Source organism: Misgurnus anguillicaudatus, chromosome 21 (assembly GCF_027580225.2).
Source record: "Misgurnus anguillicaudatus chromosome 21, ASM2758022v2, whole genome shotgun sequence".
Classification (NCBI taxonomy): Eukaryota; Metazoa; Chordata; class Actinopteri; order Cypriniformes; family Cobitidae; genus Misgurnus; species Misgurnus anguillicaudatus.
In genome coordinates, this window is record NC_073357.2 from 5825933 (window position 1) to 5851843 (window position 25911).

A 25911-nucleotide genomic window follows, 5' to 3' on the forward strand; every position below is an offset into this window, starting at 1 on the left:
AAGGCTCAGTCCACTGCTCACCCCTTGCTTTTGAAACACATAGAAAAGCTACGGTAGCCGCCAATGGACAAACATGTCATCTTCAGAGACAACTTAGTAAAAAAAGTTTGTCCGTTAAGAACTTCTGTAGAAACATGGCGGCACAACATGGTGACATGTGAAAGGTCTTTATACCCCCATGATAATAAAGTTTTGTATATTATTTTGCATTTCTGTCAAGAGATCCTTCTAAAAATTACACACTGCACCTTTAATGTAGTCAGTGAATTGTAATGTAGTATGTTAAGTATTTGTGTATACTGGCGGTACCACTTTTAGCATAGCTTAGCACAATCCATTGAATCTGATTAGACCATTAGCATTATGCTAAAAAATAACCAAAGAGTTTTGATATTTTTCCTATTTAAAACTTGACTCTTCTGTAGTTACATTGTGTACTAAGTGATTTTCTAGGCAGATATGGCTGGCAACTATACTCGCATTCTGGCGTAATAATCAATAACTTTGCTGATGTAATGATATTTCACAATGACCAAAAATAGTCCCCTGCTATTGAAAGTAACCAAGGGGACTATTTTCGGGCAGTGCGTAATATCACTACGCATGCTGCAGTCATGTTACAGCAGCAAAGTCTTGATTATTACGCCAGAATGAGAGTATAGTTCCTCCTAGCCATATCTGCCCAGAAAATAGCAACTTTTAATTTTCTGTCAGTCTTTGTACACAATTTAACTACAGAAGAGTCAAGCTTCAAATAAGAAAAACATCGAAACTCCTTGGCCACCTTCCAGCGCAATGCCAATGGTCTAATCAGATCCAATGGATTATGCCAAGCCACGCCAAAAGTGGCAACGCCAGACCCGTAGGTCAGCTGAATGGACTCCAAAACTGCAAGAATCAAATGTTTAACTCCAGGGGAGCTGGAAAATGAGCATATTTTCAAAAAAAGTGAAGTGTCCTGTTAATACCAGGTGTAAACAGCCTCTCAGATACAACAGGATTTTGTTTGACCGACCAATCAAATCCCGCCCAGATTTCTCCTAAATAACTTGTTTCACTCGTTCACTTTCTTCAGATTATAGATATCAAAAGGGTTGTGCATTGGCATTTAAGTTTGTCTTCACCCCGTCGCTTTCAGAGTTTAACTAAAAGTCTTGTCAGCCCTTTTCAATTTCCCACAGAAGTAATGAAAGTTTTGTAAAAAAATGGGAGCGTCGAACGTCCTTTCTAAGTGATTTGAGATGACTTCCACTTCAAGAGCTTGTGTCAGCTTGCAAGGACAATTTCTGAGACAACTTGAGCCATTAGGCTTGTCAAATGAAATGTGCACTTTGCAGTCTATATTTAGACAAAAAATTAATCGGAAAGCTTTAAAATACACTTCCCACTCTACTTGATCATTTTTCTAGTCTACATTTTATTCTCTTAACATAATCTGTGTGAAGTGCAAGGGTGAAACAAAACTGGTCAATTTAACCCGCTTTTAAAAATTGAAGCTACAAATACCAGAAGTGGTGCATTTTGTGCTCTTACTGTCACTAAAGTTTAAAGCCAATAAAAATGCCAGAAAATTGGATTTTTCAGGAACGTGTTGTTTGATTTGATTTAATCAGTAGGTCTCGTTTATTGGTTTAATCGGTCCACTATCTTGATTTACGGTATTTTTCAGTAAAATGCCAAACAAGACATACAGTAATTTGCATTAGTTATCTGGTTAGCTATCTTACCAAGCTAATTATTCAGTCTGCACTTTATAAAATGCTGGGTTGTTCCTAATCCAAAGAGCTGGGATGTTTTCCACCATTGGGTCATATATAAGCAGTTTCTGGGTTAATTTAACCCAACTCCCAACTGGGTTTGTCCCTTTTTGAGTCTGTTTACACTTGGCATTAACATGCATTTTCGTCAATCGGGTCACAAGTGGACGACGTTAATGCCAGGTGTAAACGGTGTTCAAAGCGTTTTGAAGACGTCCACTTTCGACCACTTTCAACCACATTCAGAGGTAGTCGAAACCCCTTTCGATCGGATTGCTTTTGTATTGTAAACGCACATGTGTTGAATGTGTTCGAACAGCCACACGGACCACCCTCTTTCCGCCCGTTTATCTAATCTGAGATACTGAGCACAATTTTTTACGTCTTTTCTGACTTCTGGCGTGAACACACGTTGAAAAGCGCTATTTTTAGCCTTTCATTGATAAATCTAAAGTGGCTGATATCCGCAGTTTCATTTTGCAAGCGTGTGAAAGTTGCGCGATCCTATTTCAACAATTGCGCTGAAAATTCAGAGAAAGCTCTAACATACACATGTAGAAAACACTGTGCAGCATGTTTACTTACTAAACAAGCAGTGGACTCTGACATAATATTAGTTCGCATCCAAATAAACTCCCGCTCAAGGTTAAATGACAGGAGAGGGACTCGCCCACCATCTCGACAGACTGCCCCCTCACAGTATTCAGGACAGAAGCGGTCGAAAGTGGACAAAAGAGACAGATTTAAATACCAGGTGCAAACGTGATGTGTCTCTCTTGTCCACTTGTGATCCGATCGACGAAAACACATCTTAATACCAAGTGTAAACAGCCCCTTTGACGCAGTGCTGGATTAAAACTAACCCAACATTTTTTGGGTTAATGTGTGTCCCCTTATCACGCAACATTTGTTCAGTGGTCACCAACCATGTTCCTGGAGATATAGGCTGCCTCCGAAACTGTCTAGTTCTATACTATATAGTAGGTGAGGCGAGTAGTAAGTCGGAATTCATAGTATTTTAAAAACAGTAGGGGGAAAGTACCCAGATAACCTACTACTAGCAAGATCCCAAAGTGTTTACTATCCCGTGAGCCCCCGGGAGAGGAGTTATCCAATGAAGAAGAAGAAGGAGATGCGTTATGACGACGTATGTCATGGGATGTATCTCCAAGTCCGAATTTATTCATACTATCCATATTCATAATATATGGTACTTACTGTTTTAACGATCTTCAGTAAAAATGACAAATTTTGACAAATTTTACCTCTTAGCAAAAGGAAAAAACGCCAACAATCAAGAATGCATGATTATATAGTGTCATGGCTTTGCGATCAAAAAATGTTGTTATAATGGAAGTCAATGGGGCAAAAAATGCCACAAACCATAAATGAGGGAGAAAAAAGTCTGATGCTGCACAAAAACTAAAAATGCATCAAAGCCAATGTTTTTACTAATCTTTGACAAGCTCAGGACTGTGAAAAAGGTTTAAAAAATCCAGTCCACAATCACTTTTTATATTGAAAATCAGTGTTTTTTTCCCCATCAAATCAGTGACACCACTTATGAACTTGGCAAATAAAGAGTTAAAATCATGGATTTTTTTAAAGCATTTGGTAGTTTGGATCAGTACTGAGGGTGATTAACATATTTATGAAAAAAAATATTAATCTGATACATTTTTACAGTTGTTTAATTCAGTGGCAAAAGGGTAGTAAATTTGCCCACGGTATATATTGTTGATTTTTTTTTTTAATTTCAAAGCATTTTCTCAAATATGTGTAAATATAAGATTTGTCACCAAAAAGCATTCCATTTGCTGGAACACAGAGAAAGTTTTGGCCAAATTAAGACATAAAATAACCAAAATGGCCAAAAATGGCCTCAACAACCCATGAGGGTCAATTAACTCATTCACCGCCATTGACAAGTTATCTCGTCATTTATGAGTTCATATTTAACTAATAAATATGCCTTTCTGGACGAATTTTTAAAGTGAAAGTGTAATACCGCAAACCAAACCGAATGCATCAAAAACGGAAGGTAAAAAGATTTTATGATTTATTTTAACTGCCTTTATGTTTGATAGTCATTCTGAGTCTGATCTCTAACATAAATTCCTTTACAAAAACGCAATTTTTTAAGCTTTTTGCTCAATGTTGTATTTTGAAGAGAAATATCCATATTTCAGTGGTTAAATTAAGTAGAAAAAGTAAATATATAATTAAACGTTTTGTTCCCCCATTTTGTTTGTTTGTTTGTTTGTTTGAAAGCACAGGGTGTGTCCTTTAATTTGATATAATTTGTATGTTTATATATTTATAGAAGATAATTTTTCCTGCAAGGAATTTTGTGAATTTTTTTTTAAATCACAAAAATGCAGGTGGGCAACTTTTCTCAAAAAGGCTGGCGGTGAATGAGTTAAGTGCTTGAGCCAGTGGAGGAAATCCACCAGTCCCATGCTGAGTAACCGTCCCTTTTCCATTTAAAGCTTGAATTAAGGGTTTATTATTATTAACAAAAAACACAACAACAAAACGATCTCGCTTATATTAAACATCATGTATGTATATTATAACAAAATGAGTAAGCACACGTCTTCGGGCATCATCTGGTCAGTCAGCGTGCCTCGCACACTTTGACAGTAATCAATGAAATCTGACACCTGCTGAGAGGCTGAAGAACTGTGTATCACCGGTTATACCGTCTATCGCAACACGCCTAGTATGCAGGAGGGAACGGGGTTGGTGACTACCGGATTATTAACACTACTCAATTTTATATGAAACTTCATACTATACTGACAATAAATGTTTTTGTGTGTGTCCATCAACAGTACGACCACACGCCTCCATCACCATAGACACCGTGTCTAACTGCAGTATCCTGGAGCTGGCAGATGAACCTCACGGTTGGAGATCTGGCGACAGGATTGTAGTGGCCAGCACAGACTACTCCATGCACCAAGTAGAGGAGTTCAATGTGCTCCCTTGTCCATCATGCTCGAGGAATCAGATCAAAGTGGAAGGTTTGTAATTGTTTTTCTGTAAAATTACTAATTTATTGCTTTTTCGTGGTTCTTTGCTTGTCAATGTGCAGCAAAACATCATGAGTAATGGCATAACGGTTGGCAGGTTTGTCTGTGGTTTTCAAGTGAATTTGAATCTGATTTGTGGCATTTTCCTATCATATCTCTATACCCATCACTTCTTGTTTTCTTTCAACCTGATTTCATGGGAAAATGTACTTAAATTTTTATCTGATTATTTAAAACATACAATTATTCGTTAAAAAACACAACCCTCTGGACCGTCTAGGAACCATGGCCAAGAGACACGTAAAGCAACACACACATCACCTTTCACTTCGTGCCACGTTGTGGTTTCGGCACAATCCACGAACCATCATTCATGAACGTCTCTTAAGTTTATATAAACAATTTAAAAATGTTAAAATATCTTGCATACTTTTTAAAATGCAGCATTGATTCGATCTTGATCAAGCATATGGTCACCGATGTAAACACGATCAGATCCATCAGATCTGATAAAATTGTGAGGTAAAGTTGATCATCACCTTGTTGCTTTGTGACACTTCCAGTGTTGTGAATTTTATCAGTGGACAAAACATCAGAAACGATGCCGAGCTCCAGCAGTTAAAACACATTTTTCTTGTGGCCACAAATTTTAAATAAGCTCCTTTTAAAGAATCTCCTCATCCTTTATCTCCAAGGAGTTGAAATGCCTTGCGCGAGATTAAAAAAGCACAAAGCACTTTAAAGTGAAGATTGACTTTAGAGTTGTAAAATTGCACGCCAAAACTTTCTCTTGTTTCGAGCTAACCTGCTTTTATTCTTCACTTGCTAAGTACAAGTATTTTACCAAACAATATGTTTTGTTCTGCCTGAGAATCCATTGAAGTATACAGCTGATAGTTGAATTAGACTGATAAACAAAAGTGCTCTTGTTGAGCTTTGTGTGAAGGAAATTTCTATTTATTTGAAGCGATAAAGCTGTTGAATTAAATAATAGTCAAATCTGACTACACTTTAAAAAAAAGTTGGGTGGTTTTAACCCACCGTTGGGTGAAATATGGAAAAAACACAGTTATACACTGCAAAAAATGACTTTCTTACTTAGTATTTTTGTCTTGTTTTCAGCAAAAATATAAAAAATTCTTAAATTAAGATGCTTTTTCTTGACCCAAGAAAATAAGTCTAGTTTTTAGACCAAAGATGTCAAATTTGAGTGATTTTGTGCATAAAACAAGCAAAAAAATCTGCCAATGGGGTAAGAAATTTTTTCTTGAATTTTTCTTGAATTTAAGATTTTTTTCCATGTTTTATGCACAAAATCACTTGGATTTGATATTTTTGGTCTGGAGACTGGACTTGTTTTCTTGGGTCATTTTGCTCATCAAGAAAATACATTGTACACTGCAAAAAAAAATTTTTCAAGAAAAAAAATTATTAGTATTTTTGTATTGTTTCCAGTAAAAATATCTAAAAATTCTTAAATTAAGATGCTTTGATGAGCAAAACCACCCAAGAAAATAAGTCTAGTTTTTAGAAAAAAAATCATATTTAAGTGATTTTGTGCATAAAACAAGCAAAAAATCTGCCAATGGGGTAAGCAAAATTTTTTGCTTGTTTTATGCACAAAATCACTTAAATTTGATATTTTATTTTTTTGTCTAAAAACTAGACTTATTTTCTTGGGTCGTTTTGCTCATCAAGAAAATACAATTTAATTTAAGAAGTTTTTGATATTTTTACTGAAAACAAGAGAAAAATACTAAGAATTTTTTTCTTGAAAATCATTTTTTGCAGTGTAGGTATGTTCATGCAAGATAGATTTTAGGAGTGCTGCTTCTACTGTCATTTTTCTTTTATATTTGTGACCCTGGACCACAAAACCAGTCATAAGGGTCACATATTTTCTGAAAGTTGAATAAATTAGCTGTCTATTGATGTATGGTTTGTTAGGATAGGACAAAATCTGGCTGTGATACAACCGTGTGACAATCGCGTTTAATGTTCTTCAAATTAAGTCCTTAGCAACGGCATCCAGTTTTGATATATCTACGCTAGAAAATATCTTCATTGAACATGATCTTAATATCTTAATATTTTTGAACCTTACAATGTATTTTTGGCTATTGTTACAATATAGCTACCCATGCGACTTAAGGTCACATATCGTATTTAAATGATTTCAACTGAAAAATAATTTCATTTAGACATTGTGGACATGGTGACTGATGTGTTTTGGTTGCGGAAAAGTTCTCATACTTTTGAATTCATCTTTGCATTCCTGTTATACCTTCAGGTTTCTAAATTATTTTCTTCCAAGATGTAGCGCATCCGCAGGCAGCAATTTCTGCAAGTCATTCCACCGATTTTCAATTGGATTGCATTCTAGCCGGAATGTTAACTTCTTTTCAAACCACATTTTTGCTGTGTGCTTGAGCTCATCTTTCTGTAGGAGAAATAGTTTGCCAGAAATGCATTTGTCATGTCAGTCCAGCATGTTGTTACAGGGGCTATGTTTTGTCTGCACCGCACTGAGTACTTCACAAAATTGCAGGTTTTGTCAAACACCTTAGACTTTATGATGGCATCTCAGCAAAGTGGCGTCGTTCTCAATGGACAGAATATGTGTTGAAGTGCTTCAAAGATCTTGGTATCTGGAGAATTTCTCAGATTTTGTGTAATAAGTTCTGTCGTTCTTTCAATGATGTAGCTGCTCTCTTCTTCACTTCTCAAACATCTGTCCCTTTTTCAGGGTTCTTGCAGGTTTCAGCAAGTTAAATTTAAGACCTTTTTAAGACCTTTTAAGACCATTATGAGTAAAATTTAAGACCAACACGACACATTACTAGAAGCATTCGAATGATCTCAGAAATTCATAAAACGTTCTATATTTATGGATTCAGTTATAGAAAAATATAAAATAAACACACTATTAAAACAAATACTCAAAATACACGGAAATACATTATACTTAACCCTATTAGACCACGAGTGTTTGCGCCAACAAATTCTATCCATAGCCCTTTATGAAGAGACTGACAATGGAAGTCCAAAAAGCTCGGGCGTTACGTGATTTAGAAGACTTCAGTTAGTTCCAGGAAGCTCATAGTGAGCCATTGAAATACATTAAGTTAGAGGCAAAGAGCTGTGATTTTTCTTAACTAATAGTCAAGAAATGCATTGATTTACAATATTTATATATCACACTAATATGTGCAAGTAGTATTTTTTATAAAATTCTATCAACAATTGTTTTTTGACAAATAAAATCCACTAATAAGAGATCACTTAAACTACGGCCTAGTCCTGTCTTAAACTAATCCCTGTCCAGGAAACCACCCCATAATGTTTATGCATGTTTATCTGCATTAAGAAAACGAAATTGACCATTAAATGGCTGTTCGTGGTTTATTATGTGTTGCTAACGTTATCCACGAAGACCGTTTCTCAATCTGAAGGCTATAGCCGGAGGTCGCATTTCTAGGTCTTATTTCAGAATATTAACATTAAAATTAACTTTAAAATATTGATTATTATTTTTAGTTAATCGTAAATTGTTGTAATATGCTTATTATGACTTGCGAATGTAATGGTCAGTTAACTTAACTAATAAACTAGGCTTGATAATGTATGCAGCAGCCTTCCTATTCGACCTCCGGAGGATAAAGCCTTCAGATTAAGAAACACTCTGATTCTACCGCTATTCATTTAACCGTAACTCCTGAAGCATTTGCGCTTTTTGGCAATATATGGTTTATTACGGTACTTTCTACCTTTCCGTCCGCCAATCGCTGCTGTTTGTTGTAGTGATGGGCAGTCCGGCTCTTTCCATTGATTCGGCTCTTTCGGCTCAAGCTCCGGCTCTACATTTTAGTGATGGCAGTCCAGCTCTTTTCATAGATTCGGCTCTTCTGGCTCGGCTCCCTTAGAAGAGCCGGCTCCCCTGCCTGCGTCTGAAGATTTGGCTCTGCTCGTTCGCTACAAAGAATCAGAGCCAGCTCGTTCGCGAACGACCCATCACTAGTTTGTTGAGAGCTGAAGGGGAAGCGCGTTAGGTTCGAGTGCATTGCAGCAGAGAGCAATATTAGAGTCAAAGAAGTAAACGCGCTTTGAGCAGTGAGGTAAACAAAATCCTCCAAAGTGAAAACTGTGTAACACTAAAGTTGACTCGCTGTTGGTGGCTCGTGACTCGACGGCCCGACTGTTTAAGTTGATTTTCAATAAAGTTGATTTTTTTTTCCGCTTCTGGGTCCTCTATGTTTCAGAACCTGGCTAATACTCAAAGAAGCCACGAGCTAGTGGGTTAAATTAACCAGAAAAGATTTTTGCTTACACAAAACTAAGTTTAAGGTTTGTTTCTTGCCCAGCCTACAGTATACAGGCAGACAACAATACCTGTAATATAGCCAATGGCACGATTTGCGTGGATTATGACAAAGTGCGGACGCCGGATTCTTTTTTAGAGACCCACCCATCTTTCTGCCTCCGCCACTGATTAGTTCTTCGGCGTTTTACATTTCTATTTTATTTTCTGCGGACAATGCTTTTCGGGAATGAACGGAGGTAAGAAATTTTAAGACTTGGGTAAATTAAATTTAAGACCTATGATAAAAATCTGGCCGTTTTTAAGACTTTTTAAGGCCTTAAATTTAACATTCTGAATTTTAGACTTTTTAAGACTTTTTAAGACCCCGCGGGAACCCTGCTTTTTATCACTCACTCAATATGACCTGATCTTCTGGCCTTTGAGACATTTTAAAGGACCGTAGAAATTTATCTTTAGCTTTTTTCTCTTAATAACTTCATTTCAAAGTACCATTTGCAGCACTTCTGCTCAAACAAATCTTCTCTAAAGTTTGTTTTTGGTTAACCAAAAAAGTTTTCTTTACAAAATAGTTTGTTATTTCTAGATTAGTACAATGTTGTTTTAACGTTCTACTAATGTTATACTAACGTTAACTTTCGGTTAGATCTGCAGTTTAGCCGCCTCTCTGCTTATAGATAGTGTACATCATTTTAAAGCTTACTAACATCATATTCTCTTCAGAGGCATCGTCAAATCGATCGGAAATCACTTAAATATATATTTTCGCTCTCACATATTTAACTCTTTCCCCGCCATTGACGAGTTATCTTATCAATTACGAGGAAACATTTCCCTGCCAATGATGCATTCATGACAAGGTTTTACATTAAAATGTAATTCCGCTATTATCCAATTTATAAAAAAAACTAAAGCAAAAACGAATTCAATTAATTTTAAGCTTTGTGTATGTTTTGATATTCATTCTGAATCTGATATCTAACCAAATTCCTTTACACAAATGAAATTATCTCAGGTTTTTGCTCAAAATTTGATATTTTTGAAGAAACCTACTAATATTTAAGAGGTTATAAAAAGAGAACAAATGAAGATAGGATGAAACGTTTTTGTTTTGTTTGTTTGAAAGCAGAGGGTCTGTTTTTTCATTTGATATGTTTGTATGTTTATATATTTATAGAAGAATATTTTCTTGGAAGGCATTTTGAGAAATCACAAAAAATTTTGGCGGGCAACTTAAAAAAAAAAGAGAATGGCAGAGAATAAGTTAAATTACTTAAAGCTCACGTAACACACGCTGTTTCTGCATTTCTGATCTTAATCTGGAGTACCTATAGAGTAGTACTTTATGTCTCCGAAAAGTCTTTAGTTTAATCAGATTTATAAAAGAAAGATTAGCTTTACCAAATCTTTCTGATAATGTACGACAAAATGAAGAAGGAGGAGTTACTACCGCAGGAGGAGCGAGTACGAGTCATGCAACACTATACAACACTGTTTAACTTATGATTCACTACATGTTCGTGTCATTTATATAATATGCACGCGACTATTTCCAACATAAGACAGAAGTCTTACTTACTGCGTGTAACTCGTCATGACCCGGTTGGGAAAATCCACCGCATCAAACACACACGCAAAACTTCGCTGCTACCCCGGATAATAAACTATATCCATTGTTTTCATAAGGCTGGATGTCTTCTCCTTACATCCAAAAACACACTTCTTGTTGTGCCATTGTTGACTTTTGAAATTAAACAAAGCTGAGTAGCGTGATAAGATGTTTGCAAGCTCCAGCGTCTCCCGCTGATTGACGGGTGGGCGGGGTTTTCCGGGGGAAGTGCCCATATAAAGAAATGATAACGTCAGTTGGACCTGTAATCGAAAAAAACTTTTCGAAACTTGTATGAACCCTGGCGAAGTGCATTCGGCACAGAAATACTCTGTAACATGTCCAACTGCTTTTTTGACACTTTGTCTATGTTTAGCATGAGAAAACAACCCTATAACTGTGTTAATAAGTCAGAATGCTTGAAAACCAATGACCCCCCTTAATGAAGAAAAAGAAAAAAGGAGTTATCAGATGTGCACACTCTAATTATTTGTCCTTTGCATGCCCGGAGCAGTGGGCATTTGGTGGGCAGTTGCTTTGGTAAAGCCTATCTGATCAATATAAAACATTTTATTTGTTATATCTTGCAAACATTGTTGCAAAAAAACCCTAAAAATAACCATTAGGGAACGTTCTATATATAAAGTTTTCAAATTTTGGCAAAAATAAACACCCTGCAACGTTTTGGGAACGTTAATTTATGGTTGAAAAAATTAAACCTAAAAACAACATTCCTAAAAAATTTCAACAAAAGGGAACCAAAAACGAACGCTAGGAGAACATTCTGTGTTTGGTGGGATATTTTTTGTTGTTGACATTTAAAGGATGTGCATCTTATCAAGTTATTTCAGCTGTATATCAAATTTAAGCTAATAGTTTATATTTTTGTCATAAATACTGGTTTAGGACTACTGGCTAAACATAGTTAGGTTAAATAATATAATCAAATACCTCAACAAGTTTACCTCACCAAATCTAAATACAACCATATAAATACTGACAATTAAATACCTCATCTTTAGATAGCGAGGAACTGTTTTTAAAAACTCATTGCTTAGAGGGTTGAAGGAGCTCTCAAACAATATTAACATTGGTTTTTAGTTGGTTTATTGTGGTGAAGATAGATGTATTTGATAGCAAACATTCCCCTTACTGTTTTTTATTGGACTTCAAAACCCCCATGTTTCAATTTCCTCTGAGATGAGGGATTCTTGCTTGTAAAATTCTAAAGATGAATCTTAGTTTCTCCAGAGGAAAGAACCAAAACATCTGTGACTTTAATGCCACAGTTTCATTGGATTTCTTCAGGGGTATTAAGGCACTATTTCCTGTAAAGTTGCTATGAATCCCTAGCCTGACGTTGTCATACTTAATTCTAGTCAGAATTTGAGTCTGATACCGCTCCATTGGGCTATGATTATGGGGCATGTCTCAACCGAAAAATGCCTCTGCACTCAAATTGGATAGACCTACGACCAATCAGAGCAACGGAGTGTGCGACGTATGGTATCTCTTACCATTTGTACCTTAGGTGAACTTTATCCACGACAATACCCATTACGTTGGCTTCAAAAAATATCGGACCCTAGCATGTCCTTCCACTTATTCAGCAGCCACGATTCCGGGGTTCCGAAAAGACGCTGGCAGCTATTTATATCCATCTCGTCATGCATGCCGAGTTGCATCGCCGTGATACCCATTTCAGTTGCTTCTTTAACTTGGTCCTCCACAAGTGCGACCAAAGGAGAAACAACAATGACAATAGGGTTTTCATGTCTCGTCTTCATAGCGACCATCGGAGCTAGCTGATAAATGAAACGTTTGCCGAATCCTATAGGAAGGACGGCAAAAACATCTTTCCGATCAACAAATGCCTTGCTCGCGTTTCTTTGTTCCTCTTTTAAAATCAATGCTCTGTCGATATCTTTTAGAACAGACTGTATGTCAGAATCCACACATCTGAATTCTACAGCGGCAGCCATTTCGTTGTAAACTGATTCAACACACGCGCTCTTTGGTGACATGGTTGATTACGTTACTGTTGATCATCTGTCCATCATTGTATAAGCCCGCCCTGACAATTTGATTGGTCGACCAGTTTGGGTTTCGCATAGAAGCTCCTCAACGGAAAAACCCCAGACCGATCTTCTCGTTTCTCAAAATGTTGTGGGCGGGGCTAAGATCGGCTGGCACCCAGGCTAATGTTTTCCCTTAATTGATGAGATAACTCGTCAATGGCGGGGAGAGAGTTAATAACCTTAAATTTCATTGGTTATTGCATGTCACATCATTTAATAATCACGGTATTGCAGATTAACATAAACATTGGTGAGGAACACGTTTTTTACGCTAATATTTTCTCTTAATTGACGAGATAACTCGTCAATGGCGGGTAAGAGAGTTAATAGCACTAAATTTCATTGGTGATTGCATGTCACATCATTTAAGTACTTCAGCTTCACCATAACCTTTTTCTTAAGCTCAAAATGTGCTAAAAAAACTTTTTTGCAAGCTCGTTTTAAAATGAAAATAAATAAAAAATTCGTCAGGAACACGTTTTTTATGCTAATGTTTTCTCTTAATTGAAGAGATAACTCGTCAATGGCGGGGAAAGACTTAATAACCTTAAATTTCATTGGTTATTGCATGTCACATCATTTAAGTTCTCCAGCTTCACCATAACCTTTTTCTTAAGCTCAAAATGCGCTAAAAAACTTTTTTGCAAGCTCGTTTTAAAATGAAAATACATGAAAATTCGTCAGGAACACGTTTTTTACGCTAATGTTTTCTCTTAATTAACGAGATAACTCGTCAATGGGGGGGAGAGAGTTAATAACCTTAAATTTCATTGGTTATTGCATGTCACATCATTCAAGTTCTCCAGCTTCACCATAACCTTTTTCTTAAGCTCAAAATGCGCTAAAAAACTTTTTTTTGCAAGCTTGTTTTAAAATTTAAATAAATAAAAAATTGTCAGGAACACGTTTTTTACGCTAATGTTTTCTCTAAATTGACGAGATAACTTGTCAATGGCGGGGAGAGAATTAATAACCTTAAATTTCTTTGGTTATTGCATTTCATATCATTTAAGTTCTCCAGCTTCACCATAACCTTTTTCTTAAGCTCAAAATGTGCAAAAAAAAAAAATTTTTTTGCAAGCTCGTTTTAAAATGAAAATACATGAAAATTCGTCAGGAACACGTTTTTTACGCTAATGTTTTCTCTTAATTGACGAGATAACTTGTCAATGGCGGGGAGAGAATTAATAACCTTAAATTTCTTTGGTTATTGCATTTCATATCATTTAAGTTCTCCAGCTTCACCATAACCTTTTTCTTAAGCTCAAAATGTGCAAAAAAACATTTTTTTTTGCAAGCTCGTTTTAAAATGAAAATACATGAAAATTCGTCAGGAACACGTTTTTTACGCTAATGTTTTCTCTTAATTGACGAGATAACTTGTCAATGGCGGGGAGAGAATTAATAACCTTAAATTTCTTTGGTTATTGCATTTCATATCATTTAAGTTCTCCAGCTTCACCATAACCTTTTTCTTAAGCTCAAAATGTGCAAAAAAAAATTTTTTTTTGCAAGCTCGTTTTAAAATGAAAATACATGAAAATTCGTCAGGAACACGTTTTTTACGCTAATGTTTTCTCTTAATTGACGAGATAACTTGTCAATGGCGGGGAGAGAATTAATAACCTTAAATTTCTTTGGTTATTGCATTTCATATCATTTAAGTTCTCCAGCTTCACCATAACCTTTTTCTTAAGCTCAAAATGTGCAAAAAAAAATTTTTTTTTGCAAGCTCGTTTTAAAATGAAAATACATGAAAATTCGTCAGGAACACGTTTTTTACGCTAATGTTTTCTCTTAATTGACGAGATAACTTGTCAATGGCGGGGAGAGAATTAATAACCTTAAATTTCTTTGGTTATTGCATTTCATATCATTTAAGTTCTCCAGCTTCACCATAACCTTTTTCTTAAGCTCAAAATGTGCAAAAAAACATTTTTTTTTGCAAGCTCGTTTTAAAATGAAAATACATGAAAATTCGTCAGGAACACGTTTTTTACGCTAATGTTTTCTCTTAATTGACGAGATAACTTGTCAATGGCGGGGAGAGAATTAATAACCTTAAATTTCTTTGGTTATTGCATTTCATATCATTTAAGTTCTCCAGCTTCACCATAACCTTTTTCTTAAGCTCAAAATGTGCAAAAAAAAATTTTTTTTTGCAAGCTCGTTTTAAAATGAAAATACATGAAAATTCGTCAGGAACACGTTTTTTACGCTAATGTTTTCTCTTAATTGACGAGATAACTTGTCAATGGCGGGGAGAGAATTAATAACCTTAAATTTCTTTGGTTATTGCATTTCATATCATTTAAGTTCTCCAGCTTCACCATAACCTTTTTCTTAAGCTCAAAATGTGCAAAAAAACATTTTTTTTTGCAAGCTCGTTTTAAAATGAAAATACATGAAAATTCGTCAGGAACACGTTTTTTACGCTAATGTTTTCTCTTAATTGACGAGATAACTTGTCAATGGCGGGGAGAGAATTAATAACCTTAAATTTCTTTGGTTATTGCATTTCATATCATTTAAGTTCTCCAGCTTCACCATAACCTTTTTCTTAAGCTCAAAATGTGCAAAAAAAAAATTTTTTTTGCAAGCTCGTTTTAAAATGAAAATACATGAAAATTCGTCAGGAACACGTTTTTTACGCTAATGTTTTCTCTTAATTGACGAGATAACTTGTCAATGGCGGGGAGAGAATTAATAACCTTAAATTTCTTTGGTTATTGCATTTCATATCATTTAAGTTCTCCAGCTTCACCATAACCTTTTTCTTAAGCTCAAAATGTGCAAAAAAAAAATTTTTTTTGCAAGCTCGTTTTAAAATGAAAATACATGAAAATTCGTCAGGAACACGTTTTTTACGCTAATGTTTTCTCTTAATTGACGAGATAACTTGCCAATGGCGGGGAGAGAATTAATAACCTTAAATTTCATTGGTTATTGCATTTCATATCATTTAAGTTCTCCAGGTTGACCATATCCTATTTCTTAAGCTCAAAATGCGCTAAAAAACTTTTTTGCAAGCTTGTTTTAAAATGAAAATAAAAAAAATTAGTCAGGAACATGTTTTTTACGCTGTTTTCTCTTAATTGACGAGATAACTCATCAACGGCGGGGAGAGAGCTAATAACCTTAAATTTAATTGGTTATTGCATGTCACATCATTTAAGTTCTCCAGCTTCACCATAACCTTTTTCTTAAGCTCAAAATGCGCTAACCTTTTTTTTGCAAGCTCGTTTTATCCCATGCGCACAGGTTAGCAAGCGCCTCACGATACTCTACATAGAGCCCATCTCCCAGTGAATCATCAGTCTTTATCGATTGATGATTGGTTGTTTTAACTGGAAAGAGGGACTTCACTCACCAGAGTGGCCAAATTGAGAATTACATTTCCAACTATTCATCATAATAGCTGTGCTCAGTCTATAACTATTATCTTTGATTGTAGTCATTACATTGTGCCTTATTTTTTCTAGCGCTCAGACTGCAAAGTGAACACATACACCCAATTGTTTCGATTTGTTTTGGTTTCCTTTGTTCAGTATCATTTCCCTACCAACGAACTTAGATACGAAGTCGACAAAACGTTTTATTTACATTTAAAAGACTGATATTGCGAATGGGATGTCTCTGGATTAGGAGTGATTTATTTTAATCCGAGTGACCGTATTCCCTGCACATAAAGAATTCCTGCCTTTGCATTTTGTGTTTGCTGATGCAGCGTTTGGATTAAATTACAGCAGAGATGGATTTGATTCAGGATTTGGATGGGATTTGAGTTTAACATATTTATGTGAAATTGCTGTTACAGTCTTATAGAAAAAGTTGGTGCATTTTGAGGTTGTGTTCTTTGGTTTTGTTTTAATATCTAGTGAGCTGCCTACAGAGACACTTTATCAGATTTCAACCTGATATGAAATACCATAAGTGACTTGTCTGAAACGCTCTATACGCAGCAAGTTATATAGTAGTGTAGACTTGACTTAAAACTTGTGCGTGCTATTTGGCCCTACATTAAAATCAGTGATAATTGTAATTAAATTATTGTAATTTTATATACTTTGTACAACATTTGTCGCATTCGGAGACACTTTTTGGCGCAAACAAGACTGCTGGTGAAATGCTGTCTACGTAGGCAGCACACTAGGCTTTGGAAGACAACATTCAGTTTTGGTCAATTTTAAATTTGTATTTATACAAACCCAAAATCTTAGTCCTCTGTGTATTTGATTGAAGCTTCAAATCTTTTGAGACGGCTTTGTTGTGTAAGACCCTTCACACTGTTCACATTTCCACAAGCCCTTTTACTTCAAGTGGTTTTTTAAAGTGAGTGAGAATTTGAAATATTTGCACCGTTGTGCAATCTCCTCTTTAAAGGTCTTACTTTACCTGCCTCCAACTAGAGCAGCGATTTACAGCAACATTTCTACCACCTCACTGCATGCAAGCTAATATAGAGATGCCAAAGTGAACACAATGTACTTTTGCATCCATTAAACTATTTCCCCTTATTATTCTGTCTCATTCAATGACTTTGGCTGTTGACAGGTCCCATCAAATCATACAGAACGTAAGTTCCTGGGACTAGCTAATGCATACCAGGCACAAATGTGAAAATAGATGGCATTACATGTCATTAAAGTGTTTTTCTCTCTTTAGAGCGAAAATTGCATGAAGCTTCCAGGTTACTTTAATCATTTAAAAATGCGCTAAGCGTTGTTAACCGTGCACCTGTGAAACGTCTCTGGATGTGACATCACACGTCATTCAGAAACAATACAGCAGTAGGCCAAAAATAAATAATGAACAATTTTAAACACTCTTATGCACAATGCTTAGGATTTACTGCATAATACACAACAAATATGCAATTAATATATTATAAATAATATATTTTAAAAAAAATACGTCTTTAAGTTTGTAAGTGCTGCATTTGCGCATATGCGCAGCCCTACGAGCTTTAAGACCCTGGGGAATCCCTAGGAGGAGCGAAGTAAGAGGGAACTTGCGCTTTAATTAAATATCTTGTAAAAACAACAGATAACTAAATCACGATAACAAAATCAGTCTTAATTAGTACTTCACCTCCCACGTGACATCATCAACTATGTTGTTAAACCAACATTCAAACGACCAATGTGCGACAAAGTAACTATGCTTTAGGGAAACAGTCGTGACGAGGTAGTTCATTTCTCAAACTATGCATTGTACTATGTTGGTTCAGCAGCGAGTTACATTGTTGTTTGGGAAACACACCCCTGATCTTTTTCCATGTACAATATAGGCAAAATATCAAATGTTAAATAAGCTCAAAATATGAAACCGTATAAAATGCATTGTACACATTAGAGAAAATTAAGACCTCATAGTTCGCTTTTGCAAGGAGCTTTTTAAGTAAAGGGCTGTTCACATTAAAACGATAACTGTAACTATAAAAAAATATATAGTTTTAAAATTCGTTTTATATTAAAGAGAATAGCGGATTTTACTCAACAACTATGACGATAAAGATACAACGAACGATATCGATGGGATCACTTTCTGAGCGATAAAAATGGTTTATGAGTGATAAACCATTGACAGCAGACAGCCAATCAAATCTATTTGAACTTCAAGTGCACGCGTACTTGAAATGACAGTGGAGAAACTCATTGCCGAGGTTTATAACATAAAATGACCTCAAGTATCCGGCACTGATGCAGTTGCTGTGAAATTCACTACGTGATCCTTTTTTCCTACCACATTGACTACGCCAAAAGGTAAGATATTAGATTACACAAACTACTAGACTCACTGTTTAGGGTTATGCGAAATCCAGCGTTACGAGGGCATCTGCTGGTTACCCGCTGTGTAAATTCAACAAGAACACCATATTTACACATTCAGTAACATGTAAACAATTGTAAAAGTTTTTATTACAAGAAATATGCAATATTAGTTAATGCCATTAAATGCAAGTGATGTGCGTGGGTGAATTAGCATAAAGTTATTGTTATGGTTCAGTAATGTGGACGTTAATATAGTTATCGTTATAAGGTGAACAGCCCTTAACAGGGATAATCGCCCTCTAGCGGCCAGCAGCTTATTAGTTTTGCCTTACTGTGGGTTCAAACCAGAAGCGTTTGAGGCGGCAAATTTGTGTCTACCGCGCGTAGTTGGACGCTTGAACATTTTTAGTGTACTCGCTTCATTCGCGTGTGAAATTCTAGTCATCAAAACATTCACGCGGAAATTTGCGTCATGGGAGGAGCTTTTGCCACTCCACTCGCTTCCTATAATCACGTCACTACTAGAGCAAGCTTCTGATTGGTTAATGCGGCGCGTTTTTCTGCCAAAGTTCAGATTTTTCAACTCGACGCGCAAATAAGGCAGAATTGCTTCTACTGCGCCCCGCTAAACGCCTCATTCGCGCCACGAGACCTCCAGACACGCGTCAACGCGTCTTTACATTAATTTAACTTAAAAGTTTAAGTGCATCAGGAATTTAAACAGTGTAAAATATTTTCATAAACATTTTTGATATTATTTTGGAGCATCTTACCCTACCCCTACTTTAAACCCAACCACTCCTCAACCATATGGAACACAACATGCAAGTAAAAGTACAGTCATGAGTTTTTATTGTAGAAATTGAGCAATAAACAAACAAAACTATTACAAACAACTCTCGTTGCAAACCTTGCAAACTGAACATGCAAATTAGAGCATGACGCAATTGGTCACGAGAGCTAATAGCGTTTCACATTCCACACTGATGTAATGATGCAATTGGTCACGAGACCCACAATGCTATTGTACAAAGTAAAATTGGCAGTATTCACATCAAAATTTCAAACAGTTTTTTAAGTCTACCACACGAATTCACCATCACATGAAGTCTGGGCCAGCTCGCTTACTTCATGTGTCTTTACCAACCACGGCTCATAGTTAATTAGCAGTTGTCAGAATTTGTGGCTTTAACTTTTTGAGGTTTTTTCAAAAAAACATTTCCCTCTTTTTCCATACATTACGTTGGGGGGCTTTAACATAATTATTCTTGTCAAGTAATAGCAGAACATTTCTTTTTTCAAATCAAGTCTCTCTCATTGCGAACGTCAGCTCTGTTATGTTCTCTCTCTCTGTCACGAACCGCGAGCTGTGTGGCCGTTTTTACGTTAATTCAGCTTTCCATTACAGTCATGTGCAAAATGAATAAAAACAAAGGGCTGTAGTTCTCTGCATATCAAAAATCCTTGCCATTTCAAAGGAACTAAATACTTGGAGAAGACTTATTTAACTTATTTAAAAGGAAATTGATTGTGAGATACTGACAGCTATTTTAGCTGCTTTTTACATGACAAGGTATCAAAAAATCTCTTAAAGTGAAAATGTTTGAAAAAAAAAATGATACGGTTCATTTCATTTACATTTCAAAAGACAAGCCTTATCGTCCTATAATTATGTGAGTGAATCTATCAAACACCCAGATTATTCTAGCAACTAATGCGCTTACTAGAAATGATTGTAATTGTTATTTATCTGATTTTGTCTGAAATGAAAGTCTCATAATCTAATGATGAGATCTGGAGCATCAAAGTTTGATTTAAGTCATTGATTCCATATTGGTTTCAATATTTGACCTGATCTTAAAAGATATCAAAGTTATATTTTTTACACAATGTAAATATTGTTAAATAATGTTCTTTACATGATGTTATTTAGAAAACAGTAAATCATAGCTGGGTTTTCACCATAGACTGTATAAACTACAGACGTAGTGTCCATGATGTCACCCATAGGATTGTGAAGAGCTTTTTTAAAGCCAATAGTTGTCGGAGCCATCTTGGCAATGCGTCACAGCGCATCACTCGCGGATAACCGAAAATGGGTAAAGAGGCGGGATGTGAGTAAAGCTGAGGTGGCTGGTTGCTGAAACCACGCCCACCTAGCTTGACAGTAGTGAAGGCAGTGGCAGTTCACCCGTCAATCAAGTGGCCACGCCCTTAATTATGCAGAACTTTAAGGCTTAACATAATTTAAACGGATGAGTTACAAAAAAAATCACCCCACATACAGTTGTCATGAAGGGGAAAATTAGCTGTATAGACCAAAAACACTTTTTGTACCAGTCTGTAAACATTAGGGATGCCACAATTCTCAATATAATATTGAACCGTGCGGTTCGACCCCCACGGTCCAATAAGTGCATGTGAATTGCGGTTGTTTGGTTTATCCATCCAAATCTGTGCATTTTATATTCCCTGCACTTTGATTACTGTGTGCGCGCCAGCGTGATCTGCGCACTGGGATATATAACTTAAAGGCGGAGTCCACGATGTTTGAAAGCCAGTGTTGATATTTGAAATCACCCAAACAAACACGCCCCTACCCCAATAGAATCTGGACCTTCTGTTGATAGACCCGCCCCACACATACGCAACCCGGCATTTGATTTGATTTGATTGGCTATAAGTGTGTTTTGGTAGTCGGCCCGTCTCCTTTTCCAACGCGTTTTTCAAACATCGTGGACTCCGCCTTTAAACGCCTTACAGCGAGTTGATATACGGGTGATTCTCACGAAAACTTGGTTTTAAAAATGTCAAGCATGAAAATGTAAAAATTGCTTAAATTTACTTTTTTTCCCACCAGACATTGAAAAACAAAGTCTGGAGTAAATGGGACCATTAATTTAAAAACTTTTACTTATCATTTAACACTTTTTGTAACATAATTTAAAAAATTAGTCCTAAAAATCTCATTACCGCAACAGTCAGAAAACATCAACACTGACATATTTTCAAAATGACATGACAAATCTGAAAGAACATAATTTGGAGATTCTGCACATGCATTTAAAATCAAAGTATTATGCTTCTATTAATTAAATTAACATTTAATAAGCATCTGTTGCGGTAATGATAATCAAAATGTCGTGTAAGCATTCTGACAAGACAATATTTCAAATTAGCTGTAAAAAAATGATCTTACCTGGTAGCCATTTTGAAGTAACTGGTCGATGTGCTTGGTCACTCAAAATCAAACTTTATTAAAATTCTGTATGTGTGCTTAAACTGTTCTCAAAAAGTGTTGCTGAGGATGAGAACATCAGGTATGGACACATAATTTTCCTTTTTTTTTTTCATTATTATTATACATTAATATTCAGTAAATATTTTTTCTGTCATCTAAAGTAGTCTAGCAAAACATCCATTTATTTTTTTTTTCTTAATATTTTTGTGTTAATTTGATTAAATTACAACATAACGCATGTTCAAACACAGCCGGACACATTGCGGTAATGAGAATTTCAGCAGAAAATGAGATAAAATGTACAATTATAAATTCTTATGTTGAAATCACACATTGTGCAAGGTAGAACACAGTATTGTGTTAATTCTGATGCTTTTTAATGTTACTATATTACACATTTTAAAGCTAAAATCATTAGTGCCGTGGTGTTTCAATGGTTTCGTGAGAATCACCCATCCAGTCACTATGCGCTAGCTGTTAGCGTTTAACTCTGCTTACAATGCAGGTGGCAGATTTCATTCGCACACACACAACATGGAGATCACGAGCAGACAAGTCCAAAAGAGGCAGCACCACTGTCTTAAATCTGTGGTGTGGATTAATTATTTGCGCGAGTAAGTTACATAAAACATCAATGTAAAAATGCAAATTTGCATGGGGCAATGCAGATGACACAAATTTGGGGTTTGTTATTGCCGCAAACGATAAAAAAAATTTACCTCAAAATATCTTTATTTAATTATATCTTATATTATTTTATCAATACACTAGAAATGTGTAAGATGATTTTGCATTTACATAAAATAACGAGAATTGCAATTAAAACCTTTTTTTTTTTGGCTTCTTAACATCTCACTGTTCCTGTTACCCAAGCATGGAATAATTTTAAAACACTTTAATAGGTCAAACCATCAGAACCGAACCGAAAACCGTGGAGAAGAACCGAAAATTGTATTGAATCGTGGACTAACTGTATTGTTGCATCCCTAGTAAACATATTATTTTCTGCTGTAAAGGTGGGCATATTAACATGGGGGTCTATGGGAATTGACTCCCTTTTGGAGCCAGCCTCTTCTTCAGAGAGATTGGAAGGTTGCTTCTTGGTTTACACAGATTATGTCAAATTTTATCAAAGTTTTACCCGTTCATGGCAGGCTTGGAGACCATGCAAACCTTTCAAAGGGCGGTCACACTACACTTTTTGTTCCATTGGCTCTCCTTCATACGCTTGCAAATGCGTCAGACCGCAAGATATTTCGCACTTCGCTGCATACCAAAGTTCAAGTTTCGACTGGTCAGGTGGAGAAATGTGACCAGTCGAAAACCTTTACATCCTGCCGTGACCTTTCTCTCTACTGAAAAGCAAAAATAGACAAAGGCAAAGAACTTCCCCGCCCACATTTGCAGTAACATCTGAAAAATATTTGCATGCTCAAAGTCTAGTGTGACTAGTTTAGGCCAGTTCAATACAGATTACTTCCATTTTTTTATTTCAGTCTTTATAAAAAAGTCAGAAGATCGACTCCATTACTATAGCAACCAATGTAGGTCTGTCGAAAAATGATGATACTGGTTCCTTCATTCAGATAAAAAATATGACCCGAAAAGCCATTTGTTTTTCTATTTGTTGCTTGCTTCCGAACTATTTTTCAGACTAACTCTTATTTTCTACTTTTTTTGCTTTTAGTTGCTCTCCAAAACAACATCACTGAAAGCATTTCCATCTGTTCCATTGTTGATTCCTCATCTCCAAGCCTCCCCATAATTCTGTGTGACATCTCTCTGTTCGGCAGACGGGATGCGTCTATTTTAAGAGCAGCCCCTCGCTCCTTCCTTAAGACTTCTGTGGAGTGACTCACGACACGAGATCAAACTGCTGCTGTTTATTAAAATCTAATGTCTGGCCTGCTGCGAGCTGGCAATTAAGAGCATTTGCTGGTGTCCACTGTGATGATGTTTTCGCAGGTGATGTCGGCGGTCTGGCAGCAGTTAATAGAATGATTCAATCGGACGATTATATTTAACACATTACCAAACCTGTCCGTGCCAGGCGCTAGCTGTGTTCAAAGCCTTTTCAATAAGAAGATTGTGTTTTAGATATGCTGGCTTTATTTTTTAATGCCAGACTTAAAGGGATAGTTGACCAAAAAAAAAAATCCGTCATCATTTACTCACTCTCATGTTGTTGCACACCTATAGTAATGTATTTGTTTAATTTTTGTAACCAAACAACCAGAAACCCAATTGAAGTATTTTTTCCTGTTATGGAAGTCGATGGGGCTTCTGATAAAAATCATTTTAATTTTTGGGGGAACTAGCCATTTAACGTGAAGTGCATGACTGTAAAATTTGCAACTGTTGGCTTTAAATGCTTTTATCTTCTGTATGTGAATGTTGATTCATACCAAAATGCTTTTTTGTGTCGGGTTACGTATGTAACTGTTGTTCCCTGAGAAGGGAACGAGACGCTGCGTCTCCCTTGCCATACTTCCTGCGTCCCTGTAACGCCGTCTTTGGCAATGACTCCCGCATCACCCTGTCTTTGTCGTTAAGCCTCACCATTGGTTGAATTTGATATACACATTCAGACGCACTTAACCCTGGAGGCGTCCCCAAAGTGTCACGCCAGTGACGCAGCGCGAGTTCCTAACAATGTATCTTAAAAGGTAACACAATGTAACCTTGCTCTCACTTGAAATGTGTCCACACATTTAGTCCTTAAATTTGAGGGTATTGGACCTGGAAAGTCTTTGAAAGGTCCTTGAATTTGAAGTTAACCAAGGCGTGGGAACTCTGATTAAGGTAATGCAGAAATGTAGACGGACGTATGTAATACCAATGAGTCTGTGTAGTTGGTTTTAATGCCTGCTTCACTCGGAAATACGTCACAATACAGAAGTCGATCGCAACTTTTTGTTTACGGGGACTTTAACTTATTCCTCGCTTGCCTTTTTTTTAAATGTTGCCCACCACCACTTTTGTGATTTTCACAATATGCCTTCCAGGACAATTTTATTCTAAAAATATATACACATACAAATATATCACATGTAAGAACAGACCCTTTGCTTTCAAATAAACAAACAAACAAAACGAAAAAAAAAAAAGTTTCATCCTATCTTTATTTTTTTCTCTGTTTATAAACTTTTAAACATGGGTATTTTCTTCGAAATACAAAATGTTGAGCATAAAGCTGAAATAATTAGATTTTTGTGAAGGAATTTTGTTAGAGATCAGATTCAGAACGATTATCAAAACATACACGGAGTGTACATTTAAAAAAAAAAAAAATTGCTTCAGTTTTTTATAAATTGGGTATCTAGTGGGTAATTGCGGTATTACAGATAACCATAAAAACTCATCAGGAACACGTTTTTTTCAGGCAAATGTTTTCTTTTAATTGACGAGATAACTCGTCAATGGTGGGGAAAGAGTTTAGTAAAAAAAAAAACCTCATCCATGTGGCGAAGCATTCTTACGTAGGAAAAAATAACACACACGCTTTTCAATAAGCATCACAATTTAACGTTCAGCATGTCGGGGTGAATTACACACTAAACGTACTTTGATTCAAAAAAATAACTACTAACTACTAGTGTAATTGCCTTAAACATCACTCAAAATGTTTACAGTATGTATTTTTTCGACATCTAAGCTAGTTTGTCGGCAGTTAGCATGCATTCGCTATATATGTGTGCAAGCACTTGCTTTGCTCTGTATGTTTCTCCAGCACTAACCTGAATTTATATAACACCTGCATTAAATATAATGATGTCTAATGCTATATATACCTTGTATTGTTGAGAAGTACAAGTCAAGGTCTGCACAGCTTGTGGGCAAGTCGCTGTGATGTGTCTCAAACACACACACACACACACACACGCTTCACAATGCCAATTAAACATGGACACAGCCAGGCATTAAAAATCTGTTCACGTAGGTCTTTCTGTCAGTACCTCTGGCTATTCAGTGCGCATGAATGCGAATGTGTGCGTTTACTGAATTTCACAATAGACTCGGTGATTAAGACCTTAATGACACAGAATACAAGTCTGCTGGCACATCAAGGCCTAGATGCGTCTGTGCATTTATGTGTTCG

The 25911-nt window shown here is 36.1% G+C and overlaps 1 protein-coding gene across 1 annotated transcript in view; it reads left to right on the forward strand.

Moving 5' to 3' along the window:
• Positions 1–25911, forward strand: part of LOC129423486 (cell migration-inducing and hyaluronan-binding protein) — a 193582-nt gene that overhangs the window by 102262 nt on the left and 65409 nt on the right. Inside the window, exon 11 of the mRNA XM_055179820.2 lies at positions 4592–4783. Within this exon, the coding sequence (XP_055035795.2) occupies positions 4592–4783 (192 nt within the window). The remainder of the gene's footprint in view (positions 1–4591; positions 4784–25911) is intronic.